This window comes from Labrus mixtus, chromosome 16 (assembly GCF_963584025.1).
Source record: "Labrus mixtus chromosome 16, fLabMix1.1, whole genome shotgun sequence".
Taxonomy (NCBI): domain Eukaryota; kingdom Metazoa; phylum Chordata; class Actinopteri; order Labriformes; family Labridae; genus Labrus; species Labrus mixtus.
The window spans coordinates 24126825-24152111 of NC_083627.1; the positions used below are offsets into that span (position 1 = coordinate 24126825).

Sequence of the window (25287 nt, forward strand, 5' to 3'; positions counted from 1 at the left end):
GTGTGTGTGTGTGTGTGTGTGTGTGTGTGCGTGTGTCTCCAAGGACAATTTGCATTGATGTTGTTGATGCAGAAAGAGCATTAGAGCTTTTTAAAGATCAGCTGTCTGACGCAGTATACACACACACACACACACATGCACACATGCACACAAACAAACATAAACACACACACACACACACACACACACACAGAGAAAGCTGTGTGATAACAGCAATGTGGTGTCACACATTTAGAAAACATTGTTTGTCTTTTAGTCAAGTATAGTCCCCCTGGTATACCAAATGACTATGTTTGTGTGTGTATGTGTTTCTCAAGCATTCTTTTTCGCTTAGAAAACCGCTACCCTCTGCTGAAGTTGATTCAATACCAACAGCACACATCCTCCCTTCCTCACTCACATGCGCACACACATTTCGGCTAAAACGTGCAGATGAAATCACTGATAAAATAAAAATAAAAAAACCTTTAAATCTTAAGTGTAATTATAAGTTTAATTGTCTGAATTCTGAAATTCTGAGATGTATAGCCAATCTATGTTAAAAAAGCGTAATCGACTGATTGTCTCTCTCTATCTTTTTGTTATTTATAGTTATCCAAATACTTAATAGTAACATTTATATGTTTTACTGTGTTCTGTATTACAAGAGCCTCATCGATATATCAGTTGCAGTTTTGGCTGGTGTATTGTTCAACGGGGGTGGGCTGACACATACTGACACAAAAATTAAATTAACTGACTAACATTATTAGCGTTAGGATAATCTTAGTAAAACAATCTATTTTACTTAACATAATCAACAAACATCAGCATATGCAGACTTACAGAGTGTTTCCTAAACTCTTTGGAGACAGACTTAAAAAAACTGCTGACTCGTGCTAGTCTGGTCTGCTGCTCTGAGCCATCTTCATAAACAGTCAATGCTCAGATCAGCTGACACTACTTGACATCCTCTTTATGTCTGAGTGGGAGGTATCCCTCTGCTGATAACTTTTGGGAAGTAGTGGGTAATGTGTTCATCATGAGCGCATTTTCTAGCGCCAAACAACCACTAGACTGGCACAAATTATTCGGAAGGTAGCCGACAGCTAGCTTGAACTTTATCTGGCTGCAACAACATGGTATAAAAGAATGACCATTACACTAAGGACTTCATCAAATTATTTAAATGTATGCAAGTTAAAAAGCACTGCTTGTTTACATAAAATCAAATTTTCCAACTTTCCAAGATGAATTCAGACGTGGTACCTTTGCAAAGTCAATAGGGCAAAATTGAACAACAATCAACATACAATAGCTCTATTTTAATTGTTATTTAAATATCAGTCTAAAATAATCTGTATCATCCGGGCTCTAATGTGTAGTGTGTATAGTATGTATGACATCATCATATAATTTTCAATTAGCTAAGGCTTTGATTATGCCCTAAAAGTTTGTTCTAAAGATCAAAAGCCTACATTAGCCTACCACCAACGTCTATAAAACACAAGACAAGTAGACAATCAGCAAGCTACTTTGTTCATTATTCAGTCAGCCGGCTAGTCAACTCCTGCATCATTCAGTCAGCCAGTCAGCCAGTAAATGAATCCCTTCCTACATCCATTCTTCACTCCCTTCTCTCCCTCACACCTGTGCCGGCCCTTTTAAAGCCCTGCTCTCCTCTGGCCGTTAAGAGACATCCAGCTAATTGCTGCGATAAAGGGCTTAGCGAAAGAATCACTATACATTAGCAGTGCTTTGTGTATAGATACTGGGGCGGGCGCTCGGGATCCATTGCAGCTGTCAAAAAGATATTCAAATGAAAAGCATGTTAAGTGCAGGTTCATATTTAGACTACAGCTCTATGCAGGCTAGACGTGAAGCTCATCAGCTGACTACTTCCAAGAGAAGTTTCATCTTTTTCTAGTGTTAGTTTAAAGAAATCAACAGTGCCCAGGGTTAATGTACCAAGTACACTCGTACCATTTTTGTAGGGTTAGGGTTAGGGGTTGGACCATTTTTATTGGGGCCCTACCAATTTTCTGTATGAAGTAACTGAGTCTTTAGGTATACCACAAGCAGATTTTGTACTCAGCCAAGAAGCACAAACACTCAAATCGATGTCAATAGTGCAAGATGGAATCACTATATCTTAAAAAAAAGTTTCTAAAACGAAGATCAGCGACCTTATGTTCCTCGCCAGGGATGGATTGCGACTGAAAAGGTTTTGGAGGAGTTAGCTCTCTAAATTGCACGATCGGGCTCTGTGAATTGGTAAGACCCATCCCTTAGGTTGATATGGAAGAAAATGCACACTAAAACGTTTGAGTGCCCTTAAAAACATCTCTGAAAGAAAAAGGTTGCCTTTTTTTTAATCCATTTTGTTCGGTATCTTGTCATATTTCAATTCTACAAATTTCAGAATAACTACAGTGAGTAAGAAGTCATGGAGAGAGATTTCAGACAGCTGCAAATCGAAAACGAAAAGCTGCAAGGGAATTAGCTATCAGATTGAGGTCAGCCTTTCAGTTTTCTTGCTAGATATATTATTTTATCAAAACATTCAACTACCATGCAGGCGAATACAGCCCCCTTGACTTCACTATACATTGTTCTGAATGTGCAGCATCCATGAAACATATTCAAAGAGGTGTGACTCTTGCTTTGTTTTCACCAAAGAATAAAAACACTTTCAGTCTATTGCCTCTGCTCCCTCCACCTACACGTATAACCCCAAAGCTGAATAGAAGACGTTCAGGACTATTGTCTGGGGGCTGTTGAAAGGCGTTCAGTGTAGGCAATCACTAAGTGAGGTGGAAGTAGACGAGGCCAGTAAAGGGAATGAAGGTACACCATGAAAGTAAATTACAACATTTCATCACAAAAGAACTCCTGAAAGACAGCGGAGTTCAGAAAGAGAAAAGAGAGTCTGTAGTGATGATGTCGCCCTGAGACAAATCCTGGAGCTGCTCCTCAGACAGTGAATAATGGATCAAGTCTTTGTATCATGTCATGACAGCACACACTTTAATGAGTCACAGCGGTGAGCTGCACTGTACCTTTAAATAAGACTCAATTGGATGGATCATTTCAAACAAAAGCTCAATGAACCCTCAATGAACCATTTCCAGATTGGGGTGCTTTTTAGAAAAAACTTGTCAGCTTATGAATTCTTCAACTCTACATTTGACGAAGATATAGAGCTTTTTTGCACTGACTTAACTTTCAGAAACAGAGTATGATAAAAGAATCTGTTTTGTTTTGCATTTTAAATGTAAGGTGAAAAATGTTAGAAATGAACTGTTTTTATAGCACTGTTTGAGATTTTGCTTCACAACAGTTTTAAACTACCAACTACTTAAAATATATTAGCATCTAGATGTGGATGGTAATGACAGATTAACAAACACAGAAAAAAGTATATGAGGTGATTGTCAACTTTTTTTGGGGAAAATCAAAACAAAAACATCCTCGACCAAGCACCATGTGTCTTTCCTGTTATTCAAATGACGCAGTCAAAATGAGATGTGGTGAGGCCCAATGCTGCCGTGCTCCTATCTTGAGGACGCAGAAGAGGACAGTGCCTTAGACCACCTAAAATGTGTTCCAGAGTCTAAAGTCTGTGGCACAGTCATAGACTGTAAATATGAACAGACGAAGCCTGAGTTCGTCACCCATCTGTTACAGCGGGGGGGCTCTGTAGGCTCATTGGCAGCAGTCTCCATGCTGGAAATCCTTTCTCAATCTTATTTAGTTTTTTGTACCATGCTGTAAACATGTTAATTTCTACAGTAAAAACTGAATGTGCTGTGTATGTGACTTCCGGTGTTCCTGGAGCCAGCCTCAAGCAGACCTTCAACAAACTGCAGGATTTTGCACTTCTGCATTGCCTTCATTTTTCAACACCGGAGGTTGCCGTTTGGGCACAGTGTGTTCCTGCTATATAGAGGATGCTTTAGAAAGATGGGCATACATCAGCAAGTTCACAACGCATTTTTACAGAGCTTGTTCCACATACAGGATGCACAACAGCGCACATACTCCACAGTTAAATATCAGTGCATTTTCTGATACATTCAAATTGTGTTTTTAAAGGAATAGAAGGCTGGGAGACAGAAATATTTTGTTTTAATTGCTGTTAGTTAGATCTCCTCCAGCTCCAATGTGCGTTCTGTCTAATACATACAGAAACACATACGACAATAAATAATAATAAGTAATAATAAGAAATCTTTTACATAACTACGAGAGCCAGCAACAAAATAGTCAGACTGTCCAGGGTCCATTACGCATGCATTAGAGAATTTAGCCAAGGTTTCCAGCAGAGAAAATTAGTAAATAAATGTTCACAGTCGACAACTATTTGAGATGTTGAGCCCACAGAACATTACTTGTCATAGATCTGGTGTGATCTTTTCTGAATGTCTGGAGATTTTAATAATTCATGAAGTAACTCTTCTGTGCCCAATGCAGAAATGTTCCCAGTCTTTTTGATCATTTCTGATGTTGTGGGAAGAATTCATAAACATGTAACTTCAGCCCACCACCGTCAACATATTTCATACTGAGTCCTGTGTGTGTGTTCTGCGTGTTCAGGAGCATAATAAAAGGAGAGAAAGTTAATGAGCCGGCTGGAGTTCTATCTTTTAAAAGAATAAAGTATGAAATCTGCCATGTATAGACCAGCTGCCAGTTAAGGGTTATGATGGCTGACACTCTGATTGGTTTGATTCACGTTACACCCAAAACACACCGATGTATAATCAAGTGACGTAATACAACTTTTTTTTGCGCCACTAAACCAGCAGTTTGTAAACTGAGAACTCACAAATCACTTTTCACCACATGCTTTAGACAGCATTCTTCAGTCCATCAATTAAGGGCCCTAAAGGGTTCAACTTTGGCCAAAAGCATTATTAACTTTAGTGTTTCCACAACTTCTTCTAATTATATGGACCTATATAATTCTTGAATGTACCTCTTAATTAAAGGTAAGATTTATCCAATTCTGTTCTAATGTGCATTATAAAACTAATAAGTTTATATCTACTCTGAGTACCATCCATGGAAGTGTTTCTTCTCATGATAGCAGTAATGAATTCAAAAGAAACCTTGAAATTACAACGTCTTAAAACTCCCCACACCAAATCCGTCTAGTTTTTACATTTCTTGCTGTCTGAATCCAAGTGCTTTTCTTTAACTTATGAGCTTTTTTAAATGCCTCCACTCCGACATTTAGATACAATGTGGCAGCCATTAATGACTGTGCAAAGCGAGCAGTTTCTAATTTTTGTTTGGGAATCATTTTAATTCAGCAGTTTTCTCAACTCTCTTGTGACGGTGCACATTCCACTCGCATAATGATGTGAAGCAGTGTTTTTCTCCCCTCTTTTTCCTCACCTTGTTATTTTGAGAAGCACGTGTCTGCATGTGAGTGAGTGAACTCGGCTAAAGGAACAATTAAACAGCTGTAAGCCTGGAAGAAAAAAACAAAGGCACAAGAATCGTTCTGGGCGAGAAATCACAGGCGCAGACACACACACACACACACACACACACTAACACACAGGACAGAATGGGAAGTAATGGAGTGAGGAGAGAATGCTGCTGTCTGACATGAAAATCAACACAGCGTGACATGACCATTATACACACACACACACACACACACACACACACACACACACACACACACACACACACACAGACATACAGATCAATAGCCAACTGCTTAGGCCCCAGGCACATTATTCGGAAATAACAAACACACTGGCGTATATAATATACACATAAGCATGAACTGATGATGATTAAGAATTCCGTTTGATTCACAACAACAGGAGATATTTGCATGCAGTTCATTTGATTTTGGTTAAACTTTAAAATAAAATATCGGTATGCAAGTTTGAGCATTTTTTCACAATTTTGACATGTACAGCTTCCAGCCATATGCTTGGATTTGTTTTGTTTATTAAGGGCCCTCTTATAGATACAGTATTACCCATATTCGCGTCAGTCAGGGTTTCATTGTGCGATAACATCCCACTAACTATACATTTCAATGCAATGAACACATACAAATAGCAGAGGAGTTTTATCTTGATGTACCGTGAGTTTCATCGACACAATGAATTAACACAGGAAAAGTACTATAAGGGTGAATGAATTCACCATAATGCATGAAGTGTGGAGGGCTCTAAGTCTTTTTTTCAGTCTGTGTGTGTGTGTGTGTGTGTGTGTGTGTGTGTGTGTGTGTGTGTGTGTGTGTGTGTGTGTGTGTGTGTGTGTGTGTGTGAGTGAGCGTGTGTGTGTGTGTGTGTGTGTGTGTGTGTGTGTGTCAGTGTATCATTAAACATATCCACCTGACCTTTTCAGGTAGGGTTTTGAGAATCTCCAGAGTTAACCAAAGAGACTAAGTGAGATAGACAAACATGACTTCTCATATACATCACAGGCATGCATACAAACAAACACACACACACACACACACACACACACACACACACACACACACACACACACACACACACTAAAGGTTAGCAATTCCATTTCTAACTGACCAACATAATGTGGCAGCGATGACATTTAGCCTGTAAAGAAAAAAACAATCTTCACTGCCTGTCTCTGCCTCATTTCTCCATCTGTTTTTAATGTCTCTCTCCTTCTAATATCTGTCCCTGCAGCACTTGTTCACTGAGTTTTCTCCTTATACAGTTTCCCAGAAGTAATAACTGAGGAATGCTTAATGCGGCAGTGATGTTCATCAAGTTTCACTTCTCCACATAACAGATATATTTTATCATTTTCAGTTGTTTGGATAAAAAAAAATGGGGAATACAGTTTTTAAATGTCTTTGATTTTACTACTCTTGATGCAGTTTGCTGACATTTAGCTACATTACTTGTAGTCCAACTTATTCTTACTAGTCACATTTCAAACAGGTCTAAAGCTTCTTTTTGAAATGTTTTCTACTGTATTTAATCCGTCCAACTGTGATTAGTGTTGGCACTGATGGGTAAAGGTTCCTAATGGAAAAATGAAGCTGGTTAAATCGATTGCCACCTGAAGAAATCTGAACTGCAAAAAGAGACTTATCCTCATTGAACTGGAATATAGTATCTAGTAGGGAAATAATAATTGTATTTCTAAATCTCTATTGTTAAGTCAAACCAAGGCCCTACATCTTTGGCGCTTTGCATTTTATCATTACTTTCAGTTTTGAATGATTCACATGGCTGCAGGTATTTTTGGGGGGCTGTAGTTTTTCTCTGTCTTCTTCACTGTTCAAATATTTGCATATCTCAACGTTCCTCCTCATTGTTACTGTCTTTCGGTCTCCTGACTCCCACCCTCCCTCTCTCTGTCAACCATAGTCGGCCAGTTAACAGTAATTATGAGGTTCCTCGTTAATTAGCGAGAAGCACCCAGCTGTTTCAGCCCCACTAGACAAAGGCCTTCAGCACATACACACACATACATGAGCACACACATAGAAATAGACACATGCACACACCTGGGGAGTCTTGGTAAAATGTCAGGGCCGTTCAGATTGTAATTACAGGGAGATTTGCTGCTTCTTTCACAAAGCCGAGATAAACCACCCGACTGACACACACACACACACACACACACACACACACACACACACACACACACACACACACACACACACACACACACACAAACCCACACGAGGAACAGAAACACACACTCAACTTTTTAGAGAAAATCAATACTAGGCCCTGTTTTTGGCACACACAAGATTAGAAGTGATGCCGTAACAATCACTACTCAGTTTATTTTCAGTTGTAAATAACATCAGGTAATTTTACTTATCGATTGGGCTTCATACAAAATACTTGAGTATCATTTTAGTGAATCAAAAGACTACTTTTGGACACATTTGTGCTGTGATGATGCTCTCTGCTTCCATGAGATATCTTTAAGCATTTATATACTTCTGTATTAAGGAGGATTTCTGCATTTAAAGAGCAAGGCAGTTGTTAACTTTAAGTCAGAGTTACTCCTACCAGCCTGCTGTGTTTTAAATAATCACAATTATAAAGACAATAATGTATTTGTTATAACCACTTTGTTATTGTGTCTAAAACCAAATTCTTCTAAAATGTAAGATGCAGCCTCTGATGGATGGCCCTCTGCAATTAGAAAAAAAAAGGCATGTGTATTTCACGCGCATGATGTGGTAAAAAACATCCACCTACACAAAATGGTAACGATAATGAGAATGAACAGATTTATAATGGGGGATTGAAGCATGTATCAGCTTAGAGTAATCAGTTTAATCACCATACTGGCAGCATTTGCAGTGAATGAGATAAACCCCTCCCTCGAATGAGAATCATCAATGTAAAAAAGAAGAAGCAAGATTGACACCCAATGACAGTCAAATTGCATACAAAAAAAGTAGGGGCAGTGTCCCAGAAATAAAAGCCATAGCAAATACTCAGCACATGTTCCAATCAGACAGTCTGCCTCTCTCTAGATGTGTATTTAAGAACAAGAGTGTGTCTTCTATCTATCCATCTATCTGTGAGTGTTAAATGTGATCTTGGCAGGTTCCTGAAAGCCTGCTGAGCTGTGAAGAGGAGGTGCGATTATAATTTTCGGCATCCCACTGTTTCCACTGCACTTAGAACCTGCTACACCCATTTCCCCCAGTTCTCTAACTCATAACTCTTCGCTCAAAAGGGGACCGCCAGAGTCGATTTTCCACCGTCTCGCCCGAATTAAAGTAGGGACAACTACAGCTATCATTAAGCACACAGGAGGCACTGTTTGTTCAGTTTCATTTCATTCAAAATCAGTTATAATGTTGCAAAACTCTTGCAAAACTCTTTGTTGACGAGTCCTGTTTTTTTCTCCTCCTGCGTTTTGGCTTTTTAAAATATCCAGAAGTTATCAGATGTTTTAAATTCATGTTGAGAGCCATTAGTTTTCATATGGACTTTAGCTTTCAAAAAACTTTTAACAACAAAACAATCATTCATTAGTTTGTTTCCATCCACAATATGTAAGGACAGATTAAGTAAATCAGCAGAAATTCATTGAAGCTTTAAGGAAAATAACAGAGAATAAGATTTCATCAAAATGCTACACTTTTCTTCCAGACAGACTGCCTTATGTAAGAGCAATATAGACTGCATTTTTATGAAGAGCCTATTTAACCAAGCTGAACTTAAATTCTAGACAGTAGACACTTGTTTCATGCTCAGCACATCACCCAGGCATATTCATAACAAGCCAGCAGATCCAACTTGACAACTGCAGTATGTTCAGACACAGCAACAAATGGACGGATGGATGGACACGTGTACCTGTGTCTCATCCACTGAGACTGTGTTTGTCAATCAAAAGCCGAAATGAGTTTTGCTTCAAAAGCCATATAATTAACTTAAGTCCCTTGGCTATTTGTGTTGTTTTAGCAAAGCAGCAATCAGATGGAAATGTCATGTTTGTTTGCCCACAAATTCTCAGAAGTGTGGAGATCAAGCACAAATAGCCCACAGTTCACGCTCATTTGTCATGGCAACATAGTGCATTAAGTGTAGGGGAAGCACATCAACAACAACAAGGCATTTCCAATAGAGAAAGCAGATGAATGAAACAGTGAAATCTTCATAATGCTAACGGCCTGAAAACAACAGGACAATGCTTCATCACATGTGCGCTGTTCTTTATAAATACTGTCAAAATGTTGGTGATGATGTTGCAAAGCAGCCCAAAAATTATCTAGTAGCAATAAAATTAATATAAAAAAAGCACAAGTAACTGCTTTGATGCACAGTACAGAAGAAAAACTAAGTCAGGCACTCATCCATAGCTGTCACGTTTTACAAGTTAACCCATTATGTCTTTCAGCCTTAACCACCAAACAGAAGCAACTCAAGTTGAAAATCAACATGTCATCTGCATAAATGTTTAGTTTGATTTGAACTAGCTCCTTCAATCATTATTTGTTAAACACTTACACTGTTCTCCTTGAATTCCACATTAGTAGTGTCTTACACACATCTAAAGGAACAATGAAAAAGTCAATGGATGTACTGTAAAATCCGGTATATAAGACGCACCCTGTTTTGAAGATCTCTTAGAGAGAAAAAAAAGTTTAATATAGGACTCTTTCAATCAAAGAACACTCCACAAGGTTTATTTATGGAACAATATACCACTGTTTTCTGTAAATGCATGATTATGACCTCGTGAGGGAGAAAATATGTGAAAAAAGTTGCGCAGCCAGCCTGGTCTGTGTCGCCGTCTTTCCCAGCACAGCGTGCACTCATCTTTCAATACACAATGAATGGGGATGTGTTTTTAATCACGTCAGGTCGCAGTTAGTGGCTGCTGCACCCGCTGTAATGAAGGCGCATGTTTCAGTATTTTGTACTGGTGTATTGGTCACACCGGTGTATAACACGCAGCCAACTTTTAAGACGAAAAAATAGGTATTAAAAGTACGTCTTATACACCGGATTTTACGGTATTCGATATTGTCCATAGACAAAAGTTGGCCAGCACGTCTTAGTTATTAAAAACCCAAAATAAAGAAGAGGTTGATGACTGAACCAAAGCAATGAGACTGCTTAAATGTGTAGAATCATATAAGTGTCATACTGTATGAATACTTAAAACGCTCTAAAATTAATATTTAAACCTTAGTGGCACAGGCTTTTCAAATGTTCTCTGCATCTTTAATTCACAGCTATGGTGGCATTCATGCTGGTCAGAGAGGGAGGGACTGGCTTGTTTCTTAAGTGCAGGTAACATATCCTCACATTTAACTCTAGGCTATTAGTAATGCACGATTTCTTACATCAAGTGTTAATGCAGGATTACCCAATAGTCTTCACCTGATAAATCAAGAATAAAAAGGCTAACAGAGGAAATATCATACGATAGTAAAAGAAGGTCTCAATGTCCAACAACCTTGTGTATCCATTTTTCCCTTGAAATATTCACGTCTTTTATCATAGTCTCTAAGAGTGAAGAAATAAGAGGGAAACTGAGCAACACCAGCTTTATATATCTGATAGACTTCTAAGTAAAGTTGCATTATGGACAGAAGCTTTGATGACTTCTTCTCTCAGTAAAAGAAAAATTGATTTGTAGAATGTGAACCTGATCAGTTGTGAGAAGCCGAGGAAATGTCTTTTCAGCACTGTGACCTTGATGTCGTATGAGGAGTCCAGTGTTCCTCCGAGTTGAATGGATTTTAATTCTGTTGATTCCTGTTTTATAAAGGTTCAATTCGGTTCCAGTGACTCCAATCCTTTTTATCTTTCTATCCCTTTTATCCTTTTATAGTCCCGTTTCTTTTGATCTCAGAAACTCATTTCAGCTCAACCTCTGACAGGCATTTGGACATCCACGAGTACTCAAACAGCCTTTTGCTTCCTTTGTTTGTTGAAGGATATACATTAACACACCTCTAAAAGACTAATGCGGCGAGGTGAAAGAATTGAGACAATATGCGTTTTTCTCTATATAATATGGTTTTCTTTAATATATCTATTACTTTATTATAAATAAGCCCTAATATTAGTTTATTTATCATTTTTAAATCTGAACTGTTTGGGTTCATACAATTGAAACCATTTTTCCCATAAAACATTTATAGAATGGAGGGAAAAGAATACTTCAACCAAAGGTATGATCATTAGAGGGGGGAGAAAAAGGATTTATGTAGAAATTGAGATTTTTATCTTCTGAGATTTTAAATAGATTCATAGCTTCCAAAAACCAATTTTTTTTGGCTAATTAGTCACCCCCTGCTAAGTGCTAAGGCTAGCTCTTTCACTTAGTAGAATGCCAAATGGTGCAGAAAGAAAGTCAGCCAGTCTCACAGATGACTGGAGCAGATCCTGGAGTATGTGCTAATTCAAAAATAGACTTTGAATCATGAATCAATAATCGTTTTGAATCGAAAATAGATTCTCAATCGAACGGTGACCCCAAGAATCAAAATCAAATAAAATCCTGAGACACCCAGAACTACACGCCATAGGGACTTTTTCTCTGTCTGCATTTGCACCGCCATGGTACCTACTCTGAAGCAGGAGCTAAAAAGGTTGCTCTAAACGGGGTTCTAGGAACTCAAATAGTTCATAGTTCCTGCAGTGCAGAACCAATAAAGAAGAGAGAGGGTGAAATTTGAAAGTTGGAGAAGTGAAACAATTCTAAGCTATATTTTCTGAACTGAATACACAAACTTTACTCAAAGAACAAATGGGTCCCTGGAACAATGTTTCGAGCTTCAAAGCTAGCCCGAGAGTTACGTTTTGACTGTTGCGGGCCCCCCACCATAACTTATCGTGTATCATTTTATCTTCAAACAGTGTTACAGGGATCAAATTTTCCTCCCAGGGCAGTTTGAGTATTGAGTTATGGACATATACCACATAATGTGTACATTTCCCCAACTTTCACATTTCTCTACCAAAACTACATAGTGCACCTTTAATGATAAAGTTACACATTAGTCTAAGATTATTGTTCAAGGATGATGGACTTAATAACATTATAAGATTAAAGTACCTTACAATAGATGGGATGAGAGATGAAAATATCTCAGTGGTGAATGCTAATTCCAATATTAGTTTAATATATATAAAGTCTTAAAGCAAAGAGGCAAAAGAATAATTAAAGAGCTGCAGGCCCCAAGAATATTGGGGTCGATACTCAACATTTGACCATACAGACTTCATCCCAGGGATGGATTCAAGCTGGAGACCTTCCAACAATTACAACATCAATAAATCCACAAATTTTACGACAAAAAAAACCTCTGATACAGCCATTACACATGAGTCAAATTGGATTACATTGCGTGAAATCCAGCTTTTGTTTCAGCAGTCTCCTCAGCCTTTCTATCAGTGTCACAGGAAATCCAAGATGGAGCAATAACACAGATGACAAATATCTTCCAGAGCGACCGTTACATTTAACAAGAGGAAATGACAGAATGGGAGTACGCGTGTTGTTGTGTCAGGTTTGGTTGCGGCCGTGTGGTTAAGCATCTGCTCTCTGTCTGACCCAGTGACCCTGAGTGAGAGAGGAAGGGAGGCAGTGAGAGAGTAAGAGAGCGACAGGAAGAAAGAGAGAGCAGGACAGGGTCGGGGTGTGAGAGAAACAGACGGCCGGAGTCAAAGATCAAAACGATTACTTTTGTCCACTGCAATGGCATGCTGAGCTTTTGTCTGTGAGCTGGATAAGGACTGCACGCTCTCACCTGAAATGCCCTTTATTGAGCACAGAAACTTAATTTCAAATAAAATGACATTTAACGTTTGAAATATACTTTCACAGTATCACTGTTATAGAAATTAATTTTGATTTCAGTGTTCTTTTTATGCCAGAAAATTTGAATTTAAATATGTCTAAGGCTGCTTGGGATTTGTGTATCCTTATGCAGATCCTTAATTTGTGCCTCAGTGATTTTTTTGCAGTAGTTGAGTGTGTATATAGTTTAATACACTCTCACACAGACATTAGCTGTGACTACAGCTGTCTTGGTAACCATCCCTGTGTGCCCTGCAGAGGTGTCCTCCTTTTTGGGCCATGCTGGTGGCCGCCCAAGCATGAAAGCTTTTCAAAACAGCAATTTAAGGGAAGACTGGCACTAAATACTGGTGTAAAAATAGGTCTTTTAGACTCTCAGTGCAATTGTATGTCTACAGTGTCTCTTTGGAGTAATGTTAAGACCAAGCACAGAGAACCAGTTATATCTTGAGTCTACATTTCTTGGTAAAAAGCTTTTGCAAAATGAATCAATGAGTGTTTAGACAAGGGGATTTAAAGTTGAACAACTTTATGACAGAGAGGAGAGGAAAAAATAAAATTATAAAATAAGACAAAGTGAAAGAAGAGAAGTAATGTACGCTGGTGACAGCAGTTGCCTCCAGCTGTGAACTGCATGCAGAAACAGTATGACGGGGCCTGCTGGGGAAATGAGTCTTCTCAGGGAATAAAGCAGACAAGCACACACATGCACGTGCACACATACAACCTGCGCAAAGAAAGAAAGAAAAAAAAAGCTCCCATGGCGTGAGATTCAGACGGGAAATACATCATCACTCAAAAAGGAAACGCATCTCCTGCAGAGCTCTGAGACTCCTAAGCAATAAGACTGCAGGAGAAGTTGAGACTGCAATAGTGTAATGAAAATAATCCAAATACCTTTCTTTGTGCAAAGATATAAAAAAAAAACATGCCATGAAATGTCATAACAAAATGAGAATCATTTTTTTTTTAAGTATAATAAGAAGAGAGACTATCCTTATTAGCATAAGAGCACGAGGTGTGAGCTAGTGAGATTGTGTGTGTGTGTGTGTGTGTGTGTGTGTGTGTGTGTGCGCGCGCGCATGTGTGTGTTTGAACGGTATGTTATGTGTGTCATGTCTGCTGACAGCCATGTTTCTGAGGGTTTGGGGCACATGGGCATACCTGTCATAACACAAGGAGTCTAAGCACATACACACAAAAACACACCTGCTGTTTTCTGTTTTTCTCTTTTGGAAGCCCCAGTTGTGCTGGATAAATGCCAATGTTTGTGTCGTATTTTAGGAGAAATGGAATGTACATTTTTTATTTTTTACGATGACTATTTCCCAGGAATATCTTAACCAATTATAACACTTAATATTCTTTACAGAACACATGACTTGAATCTATTATTGATAGGAATTAAAATGGTTGAAAAGTAGTGTGAGTTGAGACAATAGTTGGGTTCATGAAGGGTTCATGTGTCTTGCAAGCTGACCAATCATATTACCGTGATGTGTGTGATCCAGAGCTTCTTGTGTATCTGTCTGTTTGTTGTGAAGTTGTCTGTGTCTTAAGAGAACTGAGTGTTATATTTCTTTAAAAATTAGAATAATTACTGGAAAGATTGAACACTTAAAAATAACTCCCGTGGCAGTTAGTAATAAGCCCCTTCTGGCTGAATGTGAATGCAGGAACATCTCACTTAACGGAGATGTTTTCATACACGTATTATAATTCCTTTTGTCAAAAATGGCAGCATGTTTGCATCATTCTTATAATCTCCAGTTGATCATATATGATATAAGAAGACAGTAAACTTGTCCTATAGGATTTTTGGTTACCTCTTACAGCTTTTATGGCAGCCATAACTCACAACTGAAATGTACCCTAATAATGGTCACATGGTCACCATAGCAACAATCTAGTTCCACCTATCTGCTATCCATAAATCCGTTGCAACATTAGAAAAAGAACCTCTGAATAAAATACGATATAAACCACCAGGGCAAGGAATCAGAGAGTATACAAAGTTGTTTCTGTAAACGTTTACAAATTGTATCAAATAGAGAAACTGAGTGTTTGTTCTACTGTGTGATGAGCTTCAATACAGTTGAGCTAAATTACAGTGAAAAATAAAAAATCATACCCTACATATTATTAAGGAAAGCAGGCCATTTGTCATGTCATTAATCAACACTCATCTTCAGGGGGAAGATAGTATCTGCTGGTACATCATTTGCACAATATTTTCTATGTTTATGTCAATACTTTTGTGCACATGGACTACATTCATTTATTTTGGAACTTGTAGCTATCCTCCTGGATCCCCAGATGAAGACACGGTATAAAATTACCGATGAATGATAAGGTGTGAAAATAGATTGGATTCAGGTTTAATTAAAGAAATGTGTTGATCGGGTTTTAATTAACTGTGAAAGATTGTGCCAGCTTTTTGCAGTCTGTACTCGATATTCAGTGTGAATATATATTTCAGTCCACATGTAAGGTGTTGATGTTAGCATTCCCAACCCTTTAAGGAGGAAATGCAACACTATACTCCAATCATTCACCACTATTTCAAAGGTCTTGGTGCAACACCTACAGCCACGTTCCTGTTACTGGCATGCAGATTTACTTGTTTAATTGTTCTGATAAATATCAAGTGAAACCCCGCCTACTCAACACCCAAAGATTGCAGAAACTCAAAAGACAATACAATACTTTTTTTTTCTTGGCGGGGGGGTTGTGCATTTATAAGAGAGCTCGGACAGTGGATAGAGTTGGAAATCGGGGAGAGAGAAAATGGGGAATGACATGCAGGAAAGAAGCCACAGGTTGGATTCGAATCAGGGCCATCAGCTTGGGGGACTATAGCCCCCATACACACTAACCACTAGGCTACTGGTTCCCCATTTCTAAAGCTTTTTAGATGCTAACTGTTATTTACATTGAGTTAGAAGTATATCGTAAGTTTTCACAGGCTTTAGATTGAACTTTTTTAAATCCAGTGAATTATTGTAATTTTTGTCATTTGTTTACCATGGGATAAACAAAACATTATATGCTATTTGCTTTGTTAGAAGTATCTTTCCATTCTTTGACTTACAAAGAAAAGAGTGGCAGCCAAATAACTCAAATAGGTACAAATCAAAGGCAAAGAGACAAGACTGTGTATTTATGGAGATCAGGCTAATCTTAGGTCACCATGACATGAACAGGATCTGGTTTACAAAGCTTTTGGGATGACCGCAGATTTTACTATATCGTTAAACTCTTTGCATGGCAATAAGACAGTGTTCTTCTTCTGTTCAGAATAATTTGTGTCGTATCAGTTGTTGTTTGTTGTGATGTTGGTTTGGCTGGAGTTTCATGTCAGCTACTGTTATGTATTTTCCCTGCAGAGCATGCAGTCATTAAGGGCATCAGTATCTTCAAGGGCAGGGTGACAGGGACAGAGTCTGGCTGTCACCAGGGATCGAACCTTTGACCGACTCTGCTGTTTATGTGTCCATCCATCTCTATAGAGGGATTGCTTTACAGGCCATTTCCCATTTTACTCCTAGCTTCTATCTTAGATGAAAACCCTCTTCCTATACTGGCCATGTAGCAGGTTCCTTTACATTGATTAAAACATTCAGCACGCACACACAAACACACACACACACACACACACACACACACACACACACACACACACACACACACACCAATAGGGAGCACCAGCTGGATATGAGACTGTCTGTCTTTGTTAATTTCTCAACTGCCTTTCACGTTTCACATTAGAGAAAGTCTGTGTGCGTGTGTGTGTGTGTGTGTGTGTGTGTGTGTTTGTGTGTGTGTGTGTGTGTGTGTGTGTGTGTGTGTGTGTGTGTGTGTGTGTGCCTGTCTCTGGTCCTTGTGCTTGTGTGTGCGCACGCTTGTATGGTTGCATGTTCCCGGTCACACCCTCAGGGTAACACATGCTGTCTTTGTGTGCCCAGCATATTTTTGTGTATTTATTAGTTTGTGTGGTTTATATGTGTGTATATTGTGTGCGCTTGCCTACTCAACATGTTCACGTCATGTCTACTTCTTATCATCTTTGAAATAATGAAGAGCCTGTGGAAGACTGACAGATTGTGTGTGTGTGCGTGTGTGAGTGAGGAAAAAAGTCTTCCTCAGAAAACCTCATATCTCCATAAGGTCACCTTCTGAGTAATTGAGAAACACACTGATTCTCCCAATTTCCTGGGCCTTTAATCAGAATCTTGTTTCATATCAGGAATGCTTCACAGTGGTTTTTAGCACAAACTGTAGTTAATATGACAAAACACACTGAGATAGATAAGTACTGCTTCTATAAATTCTAACATTCTTCCACATTTAGTCCTGTGCAAAGCTGACCTAGTTGATAGCTCCTGCAGGAAGCTAACATGTCTTTGCATTCAATTACAGTGAATTATGATTCCACTTATTACCCTCATGACACCAGTCTGTAAAAGCATGTTTGCACTAGACCTCTGAGGGGGGTGGGGGGGGGGGGGGGGGGGGGAACAATTGTATATAAAAAGCTGCTAAGGTTCCACAGTGGCCCCAGAACAGCTGGAACAGCTAACTGCAGTGGCGTCTCTCTCTTTATTCCAATTTGCATGACAAAATTATCTCTTCTTTCAATTTAGCAGCCCGCTCAATATGTGCAAGCTGACATTTCTGAAATCATAGCAAGGCAAACACAAATCGGAAATACATGAGTAGATTTGGCACTCTCCAGTGATTTAAAAACGCACCATTTGGATGGCAGTCTGTGTGCAGGAATTAAATGTGTACCCTGGATGTTGGTTGAGGGGAAAACACATGAGACATGTAAAAAGGCTGTTTCCTGTGAGTACCGTCCTATTAAAATCAACACTTAGAACAAATCTGCTAAGGATAGAGGTTGAGAAACGAAGGGGAGGAGAGGGGAAAGTGCCAGGAAAGCCTAATGGATGGGAAAAACAAATAAGGGAAAGAGAGGAAGAAGAGATGGCAGATGTGCGATGTGAGAAAGGTGGTGATAACAAATTCACTGTGGTTGAATGTCAGTGGGAGGAGAAGGGAGAAAAGAAGAATGGGTGATTAGAGGTGGAAGCAGATGGATGGAGAGCCAAAAAAGGTGAGCAGGAAGCTGCTGTATATCAAGAATATTAATAAACACAACAAAGCACGTACTTTCTCACTACTCATTAGGGGAGTTTTCAGTGCAATTAGTAACACCGAAAGCACAAGTACTTTAAAGGCATAATGTGAGAAATGGGGGTAAAGACAGCACAAATTAAATAGAAAAAAGGCTTAGAGAAAGAACTCTTACTGAAGGAGCAATGCCCTCTAACGATGGAAAATATCTAAGGCTTCAGATTCATTAAAAATATATGAAGCAACACGATCATATTAGGGTTAGTTTCAAGAATTACAATCATCAGCAACCTTTGCTTAGAAATGGATGCTATCATATAGAAACTATGCAGTAAATTGTCACTGCCAGATATTGTGAATATGAATCCAGACATCATCATATTGAATGTATCTGCTAATCACTGCGGATGACATTTAAGTTATATGGTTATACTTATTCTGTAGAACCAAGCCAACAGGTTGAGGTTACCACAAGATTTTGCCATGGGTTAAATTTTAAAAATGTCAATGCTAGCTTGAAGTTTGATCGTGTTTTTGATCTGTGATCTCTGGTGTCCGAGAGCACGTCTTTACATTTCCCTTTGCCACGTTATGTCAAACCACTTTGGGCATTGGTAAGAAATGGTGGTGTTGAAGCAGAGCAAGAGAAGATAATTGAACAAAAAAGGTAATACCGTTGCAAGAGAGGATTACAGGTAGGTGCAGGAAAGACAAGTGGTTGAGAGATGAAGAGAGAATGGAGTTGAGGATGCAACACAATGAAATGAATAACATCAGAATGTAAATGCTCAAAAAAACCGAGATGAAAGTATTGTGAGTGGGGTTAAGATAAAAGTACAGAAAAGGATGAGAGGACAGGGGTGAGAAGCTGTTAACATCAAAGCTTAGGGATGAAGGTAGCCAAGATTCAAAATGCTATCTCTCTTATTGTGTGTAGCTATACTGCACACTTCTCCTATCCTGCCTTACTCTCAACCCAGTCCTCTCTAGACCTCATCCCCCCAATTCTCTCTCTCTCTCTTGCTCAGTAAGTTAAAAGTATTTATATGATCAAGAGGCTGACTCTGCGACAGACGCATCTCCCTTCCCTGAGAAGGCAGCCATAAGCCACAGGATTAAATGTGTGTTAGAGAGTCTGCGTTGCACTAATGTTCACCGTGAGCCTGCTCATTTCTGTGAGTGTGTGTGTGTGCACATTGTGCTAATGGAGCAAAAGCATGTATGTGCGTATTAATCAAAGACAGACAAAGAGATTTTATGCCCCTGTTTTTGTAATGTCTTTTAGCCTCTAGGCTTAACAACACGCCTTACTTTTAAATGTCCATATATCTTAATCTATAATTGTCAGCAGAGAATGAAACCAAAATACTTTAAAGATAATTAATAGAGGTAAATGATTAGCAGTGGCAAATTAATGGACAGCATCCATCAATGCCTTATAATGAACATCAGAGCTGTAGGCTGCACCGATCAATCTCTGATAACCTGTGATGGGTTATAAAACCTGGTTGGAGTACCACTCCGCTGCCTGTCCAATTTAGCACTGATGACCAGCATTTAATTACTGGATGCTACCAGGGGGACAACTGATAAATTTCAATTTAGCCATGTTGCTAGAACAAAGCTCTACATTTCCATGGCTCGTCAATGTAAATTAAATAATCTATTTTTAGCCTTTTGGGTTAATTGCTTGGTACCAAGCTGGAGACTGGCCTTCATGAGAACCTGTTAGAGTTCATCACCCCAAAGATGATCCGAAATACATTTCCTGGTAGTCCAATTAATGATTAGTACTGTGATTGATCAGTGTTAGCGCTCTGATTGAATCCCCATACCGTTGGTTATATTCTGAATTAAGGTTCATGTAGAAAAAAGCTCTGAATATAGATTTATTTCAAAGCTGCAGGTTGTCAGGTTGGATTCTGAGAGTCATAGCCAGGACACATTTAGAGTCAGGAAGATGGTTAAAAAATGAAAATGCGTAGGTTCTCTCTCTTTTTTTTCTCTCCTTGTGTGCATGTTGCGATTTGGTATGTTTGGTGAGTACATTAAGCCTCTGCAAGCCACAGGACAAATCTGACAGATGAAAAAGGAAAGAGAGGAAGCTGAGAGGAGAGGATACATGAGCCCAGAAGAGAGGGGAAAAGCAGAGAGGCAGGAGACAGGAGAGGGGAAGCGAGAGAGGAGAGGTGGAGTTAAGCTGAGCAGAGCAGCAGGGAGGAGGAGGAGGAGGAGGAGGAGAAGAGATGAAATGGAGAGGAGGGGATCAGGGGGAGAGAGGGAGAGCAGAGGACAAGTACGGCAATTTTTCAGCGTCTGACTTGGGGGGGGAACTTCATTTGAGGTGAATTTGTTGACATGAAACTCAACAATATGCTTTTGAAGTTACGTTCTCACAAGGAATTTAATGTATAGAAGACGTAATCACGACATCCAAAGGGAGCTCATTTTTAATTGCACTTCTGTATCATGAAAAAAAGAGGCTTTGAAAATAATTCTATTACTTAGCAAGTTAGGAAATCAAAGTTTTTGTCGATTAGTCTAGCTCACATATGATTATATCACCACCTATTCGATTACTTTACCTTTGATTGGTTTCTAAATAAAACCGCTGGCTCACACTGATTGCTTACCTGCAGTTGGTCTGTAGAGTAGACTAATCCGCTATCCACCAGCTAAAATATAACTGCATCTGGGTGGTGGCTGTTTTATTTTTCATTTTACTGCCTCTTTTTAAAGCTTTGGTGCCCAACATGTCAGCATTGATCAACGGGACATTTAATTATTTACCTTTTTTGTTCAGCCGTTATACTTTTAAAGTTGTATTCGCCTGCTTTCTTTGCCAACTTCTACCTTTGACATTTTATTAATCTTGGGAACTTGGAATTTAAGCTTATCTCAGCCAGCCTCCATTTTTTAACTATCTGATTCTATGATTCCTCTCAGACAGCTGTGAGGAGATCAGTGCCAGGATCTGTGCACCAGAGGGTTTAAAATTAGATCTTTTGTGCCTGAGGAAATCCCACCTTTCTTGTCTTCGCTCTATGGAAGCCCTACAAATCACAATCTCTCATATGTCCACCATGGGAAAGCCTTTCAAAATAAGCCCTTTTGAGGTGAAACTACAACCCTGCAGTCTGTGGTGGTGCAAAGCCAAGAGTCTAGACGTTCCCTGCTGTTGATTTGTTTAATCACTGTAGAAATCTATAATATTTCTGCTCTGTCAGCCTACACAGGATCTCCCTTACACTGGAGGATCATGCAGACTTCACATTGACAATGACAAATGGTTCTCAATAGCTTCCACACTAGTTGGCTTTTGAGGTTTCCTCCGCCCTAATGCACAATTTTTAAACTCAGACTCCATCTTTCTGCTCATCAAACCTCAACCAATATTGTTTCTGACAAATTCACCCAGGCTTGGTGTTGTCAGAAGCTCATAGACCTTGGCGGATGTTTAGTTAGAAACCTATTCCTGCCTGTATCTTTAAGCTTGTTCTGTCTCTTTCTAGTGTAACATTTCTCTCTTCTTCTGTCACTCAGCTCTCTCTCTCTTTCCTTATGTTCCTCTTCTCTCTCCTCTTCCTCCCTATCCATCTTTCGCCTCCCCTACTCTGTCCCCCTCCCTCTTCCTATTCTCAAGGTTCTGTGATGAATGGTCACTTAGTTTCCATACCCAAAAGTCTGAGTGAGTTTATTTGCATACGTCTGTGTGTGTGTGTGTGTGTGTGTGTGTGTGTGTGTGTGTGTGTGTGTGTGTGTGTGTGTGTGTGTTCCTTCAGCATTTCTGAACAGAGAAAAGATAAAAATGGAAGCAGGGGAGGACGAAGACACAGCTGTAGACAGGGGTAGTGAGTGAGCTATACTGTGAATATTTTAACATTCTATTTTACTCAAGAAGGCAAGAAGGGAGAGAGAGAGGGAGAGAGGGAGATCAAGATCAGGAGGTAGGAAGGGGAGGGAGAAAGTGTGTGTGTGAGAGGGAGAGAAAGGGGAAGACACCACAATTAAATTACATTCATCACTGATACACAGAAGAGAATGAATATATGCCCGTATGTGTGATATATATTTGGGTATAAAATGCTTTGTAAAGGCTCAGGCCTTCACTTAAAACAACTCACGTTCACATACACACATGCACAATCTCTCTCTCTCTCTCTCTCTCTCTATCTCTCTCTCTCACACACACACACACACACACACACACTCCTCCTGCACACACTTTGGTATAAGCAGCTCACGTTCACTGCCACAGCCCAAGAGCTACCGCAAGAATATTTATTGGCTACCGGCTCAATGGCTGTATTGAAGGGAGGGAAGGAGTTAGGGAGAGAAGAAAGAGAGAGAGAGCGAGAGAGAGAGCAAACTGAAGCAAATGAAGGAAGAGGGAAAGAGGCTGTTGCCGGTTTCATCCCTCTCTCCTTTCCCCTCATCCTCCCTTTAAACCCATTTCTATTTCTCTGCTTTCCTCCGCAACACAACATACAACACACGCAGCTCACGCGCCCACGCGCACGTGCCCCACTCACACGCACAGACACCCGCACGCGCACGTAGACACCCTGACATACACTCAAATCCTCCTTACAACACAGAAAAGGCAACATATTTTTCACGACTGCAGTAGAAACCAAAACTCCTGTACGCAGTTGGTTTTGCGCGCGTGAGTGAGGGCGTTTATGACACACGCACGTGTATGTGCTCGTGTCGCATCCCCTTACCTTGCGCGCGTGAGGAGAGCGAGCAGAGAAGGAGACTCCACAGAAAACAGCGCAGCACTGTCATTCCTCTGTCCGTCATCCTCTCGTTCGTCGTCCCCTTCTTCATCCTCCCCTTATCCGAGGAGGGGTGCGCGAGACAGCGTTCCGTGACAATATCAGCATGGATACATGTTCCGCGAGCCAAGCGCGAGCCCTCTAAGCTCTCACCGGGCCGCATGCTGCTTCACATCCAGAAAACGGAGGGAGAGAGAGAGGGAGAGGGGGGAGAGACAGAGAGGGACAGAGAGGGAGAGAAAGAAAGGGGGGAGACGCGTGCGTTTTTTTCGCCCCCTCCTTCTAACATAGACTAGATAAATCCTTCATATCCGAAAAAATGACTTCAGTCAACATCCACAAGAGAGAAAAGCGGAGACACGAGGGAGGAGACGGGACGGACACACAGGTTGTCTCTCTGTCTTTAAATCCACTCTCCGCTGGATTTCAGTGATGCTTGCCGTCAATTATTTTCTATTCCGTCCCGTTCCCTTTCAAAAGAGTCATAAAGAAGGAAGGAGAGGTTGAAATCCACACTTCCACCGGGCTACATCCCTTTCTCATTCTGAAAAGCCCCTCTTTACTGGCTCAGCCTCTCCTCTTGTGTTGTTCTGTCTTCTCTGCTTCGTCTCTCTAAAAAAAAAAAATCTTCTCTTCTTCTCTGTTTCCGTTCTCCCTTGATGTCTCAAACCTGAGCAGGGGGATCTGTTCTGTATCTCTTCTCTGCCCGGATAACCGTCCTCTCCTCCGTCTCTCGACTCGTGCGTCTGTCAAACCTTCCTCTTCTCTTTCCTCCTCTTCTCCTTTCCTCTCACAAACAACGACAGAGAAACTGTAGACTCTTTACCCCTCCTGAAAGAAGAGAAAAATCATCACCCACTCTCATTATCCGTTCGTTTAATACACTTCTTTACACATGAGCCACAAAATCAGCCATCTCTTCAGAATATGCTTACCAAACACGCCGAACAAGAGCTTCATCTTTTAATGACACTGTCCTGTTTAGTAGCCTTCTATATAAAGTCCGACAAGGAGAACATACAATTTGACAATCCCTTATGTTGTCAGAAAGCAGAGGAGATATGCATCATCCCCTCTGCCTGGTACACTGAGCTCTTTTCTCCCGGTGTAGCGGCTGGTGCGTCTCGTCCTTCTCCCAGCTGGTACTGAGATGCTGCATTCAAGTGCTGCTCGTAAGCTCCTGTTTCATTCACGTGCATTTCATTTGAAATAGTTACATAGAGTAAATACAGCTTATAGTAGATTATTAACAGAGGATGTTGGCTTTGGCATCAGGCTAACCTCATGATGCTCTTTTGTTTTTCTGATTGCTGTTTGAGAAAATGAGAAAATGCTGGGGCACCCACTTGCACTGAGGAATGGGAGTTTGCCAAAACTTTGCCAAAGGATGCCCAAATTAGATCAAGGGAAAGAGAACAAGCTATCAAAATTAAGAAATCGGTCTTGAAGCCAATAACTGTGAGGCAATCAAATAAGTAATAAATTGCGCTTCAACAGCGTAACGTGATGTGTTAGTGTTCCCCAAGTGTCACAAACCAACCAATATTGTCTTTCTAGAGGTCATTACTCATTACTCATTACTCCGCTTGTCCTCAGAGATGAAATCAATAAAAGGATGAGTTTGGGATTTGGAGACTCGTGATGGACGCCGACACTTTAACGGATCCATCGGTCCTGAGAAGGGATACCGTTGAGTTCTCAATGACATTAAATTGATTTTCTAGCCAATACTTGTGCATGTTCAGTGGTAACACAATCCAACTGTATGCTACATTTGAGTGACTGCTTTTGCTGTGATATAACCAGTCCATAGGTCAAATATGGAAGTGCATTAAGAAAAACTACAATGAATAATTATATAAATAATGTATGTGACATTCTAAGCACTTATACATTCCTTGCCCCCTAAATGTCACATCTTGGTAATAATTTACACAAGAAATGTCTTGGTTTTTACAGTTTTTCCACTCGAACTAGTAGCATTATCAGGTTGTAGATTTTTTATTCAGTTAAATTAAAACTCATCTAAAACCTGCAGGCAGCAATAAGATACGCTATAAAGAAGCTTGTCTTCTCTCACCCCAAACTCTAAATATTA

The 25287-nt window shown here is 39.9% G+C and overlaps 1 protein-coding gene across 1 annotated transcript in view; it reads right to left on the bottom strand.

Annotated features, from left to right (window-relative positions):
- Positions 1-24305, bottom strand: part of csmd1a (CUB and Sushi multiple domains 1a) — a 135966-nt gene extending 111661 nt beyond the window's left edge. Inside the window, exons 1-2 of the mRNA XM_061060452.1 lie at positions 24125-24305; positions 23136-24020 (exon numbers count right to left, since the gene is read on the bottom strand). Of these exons, the coding sequence (XP_060916435.1) occupies positions 23136-23352 (217 nt within the window). The 5' untranslated portion in view covers positions 23353-24020; positions 24125-24305. The remainder of the gene's footprint in view (positions 1-23135; positions 24021-24124) is intronic.
- Between the last annotated feature and the right edge of the window lie 982 nt (positions 24306-25287).